Raw genomic sequence first — 10,412 nt, 5'->3', positions numbered from 1 at the left:
GGCTCGCGGCCGGCGGCGAGGGGGAGTCCGCGGCGGACCAGGGCAGGTCTGGGGGCGCGGCGGTGGGGCGGCGTGCTGGGGCTCACGGCCGGCGGCGAGGGGGAGTCCGCACGGCGGCCTAGGGCGCCCGTGTGGCGGGCCAGGGTGGGTCTAGGGGCGCGGCGGTGGGGCGGTGTGCCGGGGCTCGCGGCCGGCGGCGAGGGGGAGTCCGCACGGTGGGCTCGGGCGCGCGCGTGCGCCGGGCAGGTGCGGGTCTGGGGGCGCGGCAGTCGGGCGGCGTGCCGGGGCTCGCGGCCGGCGGCGAGGGGGAGTCGGCACGGCGGGCTGGGGGGCGCGGAGGGTAGTTCGCGTGGGCAGCGGAGGGGAGTTCGCGTGGCCGGCAACGAGGCGGCATCTGCGCGGCAGGCTGTGGACACGCATCTGTCACTGCCGTGCTCTGCCTCGACATCGTGCACACCATGTCCAGCCGCATCTGCAGGGGCGCCTTTGTCGTCGTCAGGGACACCGCCTCCGGCGAGGCCGTCGCCTTCGACACCCGAGAGACCGCGCCGATACATACTTGCGCCGCAGGCCTGTGGCCATGGCGGAGGAGAAGGTCGGAAGGAAGATGGTGAGAGGAAGGGGATGAGTGCATGGGCCCGCATGTCATTGAGTGGAGAGACTGCAGTTAGAGGGGTATTTTGGGCTATACGAAAATACGATGATCTGTAAGTGGGTCTAGTGTAGTTTCAGACGTAGAAAATGGCATGAATTGGATACGGAGAAAATTGTAATGGCAAGTATCCAAATAGGTGAATAGTAATGGCATATGTCAGAAGTTCGAAAAATGTAATGGTAGGGATCAAAATAACCCCAAAAAAAACCCCAGATTGGTTCATATATGATAATATAGAGTCATCGGGAAAAGTTACACATATCATTCAGGCACAGCATGCTTACATATACAACAATTGCAAGGCGGCCGAAATAAATCTGCTACACCTTCGCGGGAGAAGCCCGCACCTACGTGGTTTCTCTGGCTTCTTAACTAGTTGCAATGAAGCCCTATCAAAGAGGACTTTAATTTACAAGGGCCGTTTTATCATACTTCAGTTAAAATCGGCCACTTGCCCGGTATTTTGTCTTGTATAGCAATGTTCTGGTCCAGTTCCAGCATCTATCGTGTATTATGGCGTGCAACTTAGCAATACTCCTTACCTTTTTTTTTTAGGAAAGCAATACTCCTTACCTGAAAGTTGTTGAATCTACTCTACGGGCAGAGAAAATCTCCATGATTTTCGTTAAAAAAAGAGAGAAATTCTTCATGGATTTTTTAAACCCATTTTGTCAATACAGTTACCAGTTTGGAAAGCGATCCATGGGATGAAAGGTTGGGTGAACTATTTCTACACTTAGGCCATGTTTTGTTTGACAGTTCAAATCGGCCACTTGCCCGGTATTTTGTCTTGGATAGCAATGTTCTGGTCCAGTTCCAGCATCTATCTTGTATTATACTTCAGTTAACTTCAAGCGTGGAACAACATTCATTGCATGCAATTCCTGAAATAGAAAATCAAACAAGTGAACATAATGAAATCAAATGCAGCATGGCATAGCTATACCCTACATGTACTAGGGGAATTAGTTAAGGTAATGCTGACAAAATTCCTCATAGTATGGCTTACTTTCCCCTACCAAGAAATGAGATTTATCATTTTGGGAATGGGACCGATACCAGGATAGTTCATTTGGGTTAAGTGGATTGTGGAATTTTCTGCAGGCAGATTTATAAAGACAAATAGGCGGGGTGATAAAGAGCTCCAGCATCTCCATTAACGAAAATGCAAATAGCTCTAACATGTATTTGTCTAAAAAAACTGCAAAAAAAAAAACTTATGCATGCGATCAGTCCAATTCCAAACGTATCACTTTAGACTTGTGAATAAGGCTTAAAACATCACTGCACTTCATTTGTGAGTAGTAGCATAATATCAAGGTGGCAATGAAGTAAAGAGTCAAAAAAAAAAAAAGTTCTAGGATGGTTTCATTTAGAGAGAAGGCTAAAACAACCTACATTCATTTTGGGAACTAAACAGAGTAGTCCACATAAGAGATACTAATCTTAACAAAAATTCAAACACAAATGATCTGTTAGCACATATACCAGATGGGTACTATACCTGAAAAAAAACTGTTCCTAAATTTTTGTGGCAGTTAAGAAGTCTTAGAAAAACAATTACATTGCAGGGCCAAAATAAATCAGGTTCTATGATTAAAGCAATACATTACGCTCTTATGCAGTACCTGGAACAAAAGCTTGCAAGCATATGGCAGCCTCATCTTGGCCATATTTTCCCCATTTTTGCACATTGAACAGTATGATGTCTTCAGTTTATGATTGTAGTAGCCTAACAAGCCACATTTTCTGCAAACCTGAAAAATGTTCACATTCATACACGAGGTGAGGCCACAGCAATACCCATTGGGGAAAAAAAAGAGTGCTTCGTGATACTGGTTGAAATAAGTAATGACATAAATAACAGAAATTGTCAACTGGCCTGGCCATTGGGCTAAGTTAGCTCCATTATTACAGTACTCTAATATGAATTAGATAACACCTGATACAACAGTTTGTCTCTAACACCCACCCGTAGATTTTGCTAGGTGCTGAAGAAAACAAACATTTTGGAGATCGGTTAAAAAGACCATTATGCCTTTCTCATTTTTCTTTCCTTTTTCTCCCCAAGCCGGCACTTATCATCTCAAAACCTACCAGCAGACTCAGGTTTGTCTCTCAAAGCCTAAACTATTTCTAGTTCCACATTTTTTTCTCAAAAACAAAATCAAATATGATATTGACAGAAACAAATACAGAAACAGTATTATGGAATGTAAACAAAAACAAAAATCAATTGTCTCTAGTTTTTTTAATTTCTGTGTTCACTTTATTTGGTTACCATTTTTATTGTCACTTTATCCTAAAATACAACAAGAATTCAGAAACAAGCCCAAGTAGACGAGATTTTTGTTCTAGTGTAAATGGAAAGGAGTATGACGCTGCTGGCGTCCAAGAAGACCAAGACGCTGTATGCAGAGATGTAATGCTCTTTATCTGGTCTGTGTTGAGAGGTGATGTAATCAGGATAGACTGTCAAGGTGGTTTTGTCGCTAGTAGTTATGTCAGTTAAGTTCGAGTCCTCTCTTGCGCTGGTGGTTAAGCGCACTCCTGTTAGCTGTCTGGTCTTTTTCTTTCTACTTTCTTAAAAACTCTTAACTGCTTGTATTTCCGTTCTAGTAATGGAAATGGGGAAGATCCTCGGTTCTAAAAAAAATGACAGGTGGACCAAAAGGAGAAGGTCAAAATGTTCTTTTTATAACTCAACTGTATTATATGATAGTCCTAGGGACAAATTACAAAACCACAATGTGCCTCAAAACAAAATCAACTAGTGGTATGTCCTAGGGAGTAGGGATCAAACAACATTATGTGTCCTGAAAAAGTTCCACTTTCAAGACAAGAGGCCCAATGGTCAAGAGGCAAATTTATTCTTTGGCAAAATATATATGATAGAGTAACATGCACTAGTCACCTCAAAGTGATGATCGATTCATCATACTTTTTAAGTGGGTTAACAAGAGGTGATATTTCTCTTAGAGTGAACCACTTCAAAGGTTGAAGGACTTAGATCCTTGCTTTTCGAGTTTATGCACAAAGTGACAGTCTAGGAAATGCTCAAAGATCCAGTACATTTCACTCCATAATACTATTAGCATTTAGGCCACCCTGCATCATTCCAACGTCTAAAAAATATAAGTCACAAACTACTTCTGATATCACCTGGACTTGATAAGGATCACTTGACAACATTAGCCGTTCAAATATTAGCATGCTAGCACCATATGCAATCAAACAATCACGTTCCATTTCACCAAGACGCAAGCCTGTAAACAATATTATAGAATGAGAATAAGATAATCAACAGGTACTAGTAAATATAGCCGTATGACTACAGCACAAGAAGATATTGCCAACCTCCATCACGGCTTCGCCCCTCAGTTGGTTGCCTGGTCAGTAACACCCGTGGTCCACTAGCTCGAGCATGCATCTTATCAAGAACCTAGAGAATCCATGTTTTAAGAAAATTAGAATGGTACCAAAAAGAAATAATCCACTTTTACACATCCAAATCTTGCCAAAGTCTGACACTGGTGTAGCAAAGATTGCTGTGCTGCTTGGCTGGGCGCTGTCGGGCGGATTAGTGTTCCATGAGCGTAGCAAACACATCAATGTGCGCTACCACTTCATTAGGGAGTGCTTGGATGATAGAAGGATTTAGGTAAGAACAGTGGCCCCACATGTTAATGAATTTGATCTACCCCTCACCTTATCCTTTCTTTTACCTGCTTGCCTCTCGTTCAATTTTTTTGGGAAGCTGTGTAATTTTATTAACACTATCCATTATGTAGCCTCCTAATTTTAGCAAATTAGTTGGTGGACCAGACCATTAATGTGAGGCGTTGTCGAATCTGTCCTTGATCACAATGTTTTCCAGATCGTTGATTAGATCTTTTCCTAGAGTTTTGGACTGAGATCTTGCTATATGTGGATTCAGATTACTTAACATGTCATCTCCTATCACACTGAAGTTGCTCATTAAACACTTTATACTCATTCAACACTATTTCTTCTTAATGAAAAACGTGCTCAGCATGTTAAAAAAAACACTTTGGAGGTTTGACTGGTAAACTTTTGCTGCATCGATGAATATAGTCAATTCAAGTGAAAACACTATTCTTCCATTGGCCTTGTACCAATTGTTGGTAGAGAAAAGCTTGTTCATGATACACAACTGACACCAATTTATATGTAATGAATGCATTTAGAAACCTTGTGCAGTAATGTTATAGAGAGAGCCCAGCATAAAAATAAGGACACAGAAGCAATAGAAAACAAAGCCTAACCAAGTTAAAAGGAACAAAATAATGGAACCATCATTACCATGTGCTTCAGTTTCTGATAGTAGATTGGCCCCATGAAGATGTATGCCTCAAGTGGCTGACCAAGAATTCCTGAGAGGAGAAATATTAAGACTGGAAAATTATGGCAGGAACATGAGTCGAGAACACATGTCAAGAAACAAGATATTTACATGACTAGAATAGTGTAGTACACTTGAAGCCATTAGCTTTTGTATATTATGAAGATTGTCCCCTTTTCCCAATGTAGCTTTTGTATATTATGTATTTCTATAAACACCAAATTTAATGGTAATATTTTTACATTAGCTTATTGCAAATTGGTGCACCAATGACTCGTTCAATCCACAAGTCCGCTACAGGACTATTGAGTTAAGTGCTTTCTAATTTTGTCGAATCTAATCAATAGATTTAACATGATAACTAAAGCTCAAGTATAAAGTAATTTGATATCAAGTATACCTGAGTACAAGAAATCTTTTCCACCATAGCTGAAGCCGTGCTTAATTAGAGAAGAGCTGGTATGCAAGAAATGGGTGTTAAAACTCGTAGTAATAAACACACCTACAGTCCCAAGATGACCAAACGCCAAAGTATACCTTATGTCTGCAACATTGTCAGCATTACCACTTGGCTCACCAAATGCACTGCCATAGTGAAATCGACCACAAGAAACACCAGCCTTTCCACCAAGAAGTTCGATCATTTTACCTATTGTCATACGACTAGCGAGCAAAATAAGAGTAAGGCAGCCTTGAAATAAGCATAAACACAGAAAATATAATAATACCAGCAAAACCAATTTAGTTATATAAAGCCTTGTAGCATTGATTATTTTGCATGCCCATGATCAATGGATCCTATAGGACAAATATACTCCTTGAGGATCCCTCTCTATAGCGGCATACTGTGGGCAGCCTTGTTTATCATACTTGAAAGAGAATATAATTGGAGGAATATTAATATATTGCATTGGGCCTCATGGGCTGATTATATAGAGTACATGGGACTAACATCTCACATGATTAGGCAATGTGGTACTATTCCTAATACTCTAACAGCCCCTAGGCTACCAGCCGAACAGGCTTGGTGCCGGCCCATAGCAGGCCCCTTAGGCGCCTATTCTAACACACCCCCTCAGTCGAAACGTCAGCCACTCTGCACGTTTAGACTGGACCTGAACTCCGTGAACTCCGTGAACACTGAAGTAGGCAGCCCCTTGGTGAAGATGTCTGCATATTGCGAAGCAGTAGGAACATGCAGAACACGAAGATCACCAATAGCAACTCGCTCCCGGACGAAGTGAAGATCGATCTCAATGTGCTTGGTGCGCTGATGTTGCACCGGATTGGAGGACATGTAGACGGCACTGATGTTGTCGCAGTACACCAGTGTGGTGCGCCGAAGAGGGGCACGTAGCTCCAAGAGAAGCTGTCGCAGCCAAGTCGCCTCTGCAACTCCGTTAGCCACTGCGCGATACTCGGCTTCAGCACTTGATCTTGACACTGTATTCTGGCGCTTGGATGACCAGGAAACAAGATTGTCGCCGAGGAACACTGCATAGCCCGAGGTGGACCTGCGAGTGTCCGGACAACTAGCCCAGTCAGCGTCGGTGTAGACAACAAGATCAGTCGGAGTAGACGGTCGCAGCAGAAGACCGAGGTGGAGTGTGCCCCGAACATAGCGAAGAATCCGCTTCAGGGCAGCAAGGTGAGGCTCTCGAGGGTCATGCATGTGAAGGCAAACCTGCTGAACAACATATGCAATATCTGGGCGAGTGAATGTCAAGTACTGAAGAGCTCCTGCAAGACTGCGAAAGTCTGTAGCATCAGACACTAGGCCCCCCTCAGCTGCAGCAACCTTGGAGTTGGTGTCAACTGGAGTAGACCACGGCTTGCACTCAGCCATCCCGGCGCGATCTAAGATATCCAGCATGTACTGTCGCTGTGAGCAGAAGTCCATCGCCGCATCGTTGAACATGCATCCCGAGGAAGTGATGTAGTTCACCAAGATCTTTCATGGCGAACTCCCGCTGAAGAGCTGAGATGATCCGCCGAAGAGAATCTGAAGACGAAGCTGTGAGGACAATATCATCAACGTAAAGCAACAGGTAGGCTGTGTCTGATCCGCGCTGATAGATGAAGAGAGAAGTGTCTGACTTGGCTTCAACAAACCCAATGGACAGCAAGTAAGAAGCCATCCGACTGTACCAAGCACGAGGAGCCTGCTTCAAGCCATAGAGCGACTTCTTCAGAAGACAGACAAAGTCGGGATGAGCTGCATCTTCAAATCCGGACGGCTGCTGACAATACACTGTCTCAGTCAAATCGCCATGAAGGAAGGCGTTCTTCACATCCAGCTGGTGAATGGGCCAGCGGCGACAGAGCGCCAAGGAGAGCACCGTGCGAACAGTGGCAGGCTTCACGACAGGGCTGAAGGTTTCATCAAAATCCACACCAGGCCGTTGGGTAAAACCACGAAGAACCCAACGCGCCTTATACCGCTCGAGGGAGCCATCAGACTGAAACTTGTGCTTGAAGATCCACTTCCCAGTGACAACATTGGCCCGAGGCGGACGAGGCACAAGGTCCCAAGTGCAGTTCTGTAGGAGAGCACTGTGTTCTTCTTCCATAGCTGCTCGCCAATTGGGGTCGGCAAGAGTACTACGGAAGGTCTTCGGCACCGGTGAGAGAGGCACGGCGTGGTAGATAGAAGGCATCCTGAAGCCGTTCTTCGATCGTGTGCCCATGGAGTGCTGGTTGGCTGCCGGAGGAGCAAGAACCGTCCCTTTGGGCAGCGGCAGCAGCAGTGGGGGCGGCCGGTGCAGCAGCCGGGCCGGCTGGGGCCGCAGTCAGGGCAGCCGGCAGCTCCCGTTGTCGACGACTGTAGACGTACGTGAAGTCGCTGGGCGGCCGGGGCGGCCGGAGGGGTGGGAAACCTGGTGGTGGCCCACGGGGTGCCTGAAGAGACACCGGAGAACCCGAGGAAGACGAAACTGCACGCAGCGCGTCGGGCAGCTCCAGGGCCGCGCGTGGCGCGGAAGAGAGACTCCTGGTGGCCGCGCGTGGCGCGGTGGACGTCCCTGACACCCGCAGGGCGGGGGGAACGTAGAGTGCGGGCGTCCGAGGATCCTCAGCATCCTCGGGAGGCTCCAGGGGCGCCCCAGGCACGGCCGCACGGGGACCGGCAGGAGCGCGGGTGGCGTCGAAGGTGCTGGAGGGAGTCCTTGCAGGTAAACACTTGTGCGACGGTCCAATAGGAGCGGGCACAATATCAGTACTGTCATCGGCAAGAAACTCGAGGTCTGCTGGAGTACTGGGACCATGACGCTCAGCGAAAGGGAAGGCCGTTTCATCGAAGATGACGTGCCGGGAGATGATGACTCTATTGGATGATAGGTCAAGGCAGCGGTACCCTTTATGATGAGCTGAATAGCCGAGGAAGACACACAGGACAGACCTAGGAGCAAGCTTGTGAATAGCAGTGGCGGACATGTTGGGGTAGCATTTGCAACCGAAAACTCGCAGATGATCATATGTGGGTGGCTTGCCAAACAAGGCAAGATGAGGTGTGGAGAACTCTAGAGTCTTGGTGGGCAATATGTTGGAGGAGAACAGTCGCCGTGGAGAGAGCCTCCGTCCAGTAGGAGGGAGGCATGGACGCCTGAAAGAGTAGGGAGCGAACAACATTATTTGTAGAGCGAATAATGCGCTCAGCTTTACCGTTCTGAGGTGAGGTGTAAGGGCAGGACATGCGAAGGTGGATGCCCTGGGTGAGGAAGAAGTGGCGGGTGCTGGAGTTGTCAAATTCTTTCCCGTTGTCGCACTGGACGGCTTTGACGCGGGCGCCAAACTGAGTGGAGGCGTGGGCGATGAAGTGAGCAAGCATGTTGAAAGTGTCAGATTTAAGTCGTAAAGGAAATGTCCACAGATAATGAGTGCAATCATCAAGTATGACCAAATAGTATTTATAACCAGAGATGCTGACAACTGGAGAGGTCCATAAATCACAGTGAATAAGATCAAACTTGCTAGACGCACGAGAGGTGGACACATGAAAAGGTAGACGAACATGACGTCCTAGCTGACAAGCATGACATAAATCTGAACAATCCTGAACAGAAAAAGACACTAGACGCTAGCTTTGACAAGGCCTCATGACCGGGATGCCCAAGACGCCGATGCCACAGTGGAGAGGAGCCCTGAGCGGCAAAGGAGAGTGCTAGTGGAAGGCGAAGTGGGTACAGTGGCCCGGAGCTATTACACCTGACGATCTCTTTCCGAGACAGAAGAACCTTCACAGAACAACCAGCGGGGTCAAACTCAACAGAACAATTATTGTCAATAGTGAATTGACGAACAGAGATAAGATTCTTAATAATCTGTGGCGACACAAGAACATTATTAAGACGTAGAGAAGGTGATAACTCTGTGGAGCCAGTTGCAATGACAGGAATAAGGGAGCCATTACCGACAATAATAGATGAAGGGTTAGGGTACCGCGAAGGTTGAGTATGTGAAAGAGAAGAAGACTGAGCTGTCATGTGTGAAGAAGCACCTGAGTCGAAGTACCACTCATTGTTCGAAGGAGGGGTCAACGACGTCGTGCTGAATGACGCCGCGAGGTCCGTCGGGTCCCAGGAGGGGAGACCGGTCATAGGGTTGTAATACCCCGGAGCGACCCACTGACCGGCAGCCTGCTGGTGGGCAGCAACAAGCGCCTGCTGCTGCTGCTGCTGCTGCTGCTGGGCGAGCAGGGCCTGTTGCTGCTGCTAGTGTTGCGCCTGCTGCTGCGCCTGGAGGTGAGGAGGCACCGGGATGGGCGCCAGAGGTGGTCGACGGCCCCCTGGCCACATCTGGATGGAGCCGGACCAGGGGTTGTAGATGCTCGATCAAGGGCACCCCCCTCCGGCCTGCTGCTGCTGCTGTCCAGCAGCTTGCTGCTGCTGGTTGTTGCCGGTAGGAGCCTTGGAACCCTATCCTGAAGAGCCGCTACTGCCCTGACCTTTGCCGCCGCCGCCGCGCTTGTTGCGGCGGTTGTTGGAAGGCTTGGAGCCCCCGCCACCGCCTCCAGAACCGGTGCTGGACGAAGGAGGAGCTGCTGTAGGAGTCGTAGTGGCAGCAAGGGCAGCTGCTGGAGTCTCCTTGCGGTTTGCCATGGTGAGTTCCTCGAGGATGAGGTCCTCACGGGCCTCCAGGAACGTGGGGAAGGGCTTGGCGCGGCGTAGAAGGGTGCCGACGTGGGCGAAGCGCTCGTTGAGGCCGCGGATGACGTTGAGGACGAGGGTGCGGTCGGTGATGACCTCGCCGAGGGCCGTGAGATCATCGGCCATCTTCTTCAGCTTGCGGCAGAAATCGGTGACGGAGAGGTCGTCTTGGACGAAGTTGCGGAACTGCGTCTCCAACTGAATGGAGCGGGCCTCCCGATTTCCGAGGAATTGCGACTCGACGGCGAGC

General features: G+C 48.0%; 2 protein-coding genes across 2 annotated transcripts in view; both read right to left on the bottom strand.

The window, feature by feature from the left end:
- Window positions 1–1,289: 1,289 nt before the first annotated feature.
- The window catches only part of LOC136525417 (DNA-directed RNA polymerase III subunit 2-like), a 29,234-nt gene continuing 20,111 nt past the window's right edge, over window positions 1,290–10,412 (bottom strand). Inside the window, exons 33-39 of the mRNA XM_066518410.1 lie at window positions 5,556–5,681; window positions 5,419–5,474; window positions 4,979–5,049; window positions 4,013–4,097; window positions 3,818–3,921; window positions 2,284–2,412; window positions 1,290–1,539 (exon numbers count right to left, since the gene is read on the bottom strand). Of these exons, the coding sequence (XP_066374507.1) occupies window positions 1,489–1,539; window positions 2,284–2,412; window positions 3,818–3,921; window positions 4,013–4,097; window positions 4,979–5,049; window positions 5,419–5,474; window positions 5,556–5,681 (622 nt within the window). The 3' untranslated portion in view covers window positions 1,290–1,488. The remainder of the gene's footprint in view (window positions 1,540–2,283; window positions 2,413–3,817; window positions 3,922–4,012; window positions 4,098–4,978; window positions 5,050–5,418; window positions 5,475–5,555; window positions 5,682–10,412) is intronic.
- Window positions 9,932–10,288, bottom strand: LOC136527223 (uncharacterized). The gene has a single exon (XM_066519864.1). The coding sequence runs from the start codon at window positions 10,286–10,288 to the stop codon at window positions 9,932–9,934; it is 357 nt and encodes a 118-aa protein (XP_066375961.1).

This window comes from Miscanthus floridulus, chromosome 19, assembly GCF_019320115.1.
Source record: "Miscanthus floridulus cultivar M001 chromosome 19, ASM1932011v1, whole genome shotgun sequence".
NCBI lineage: Eukaryota > Viridiplantae > Streptophyta > Magnoliopsida > Poales > Poaceae > Miscanthus > Miscanthus floridulus.
This window is presented reverse-complemented; position numbering and strand designations above follow the sequence as displayed.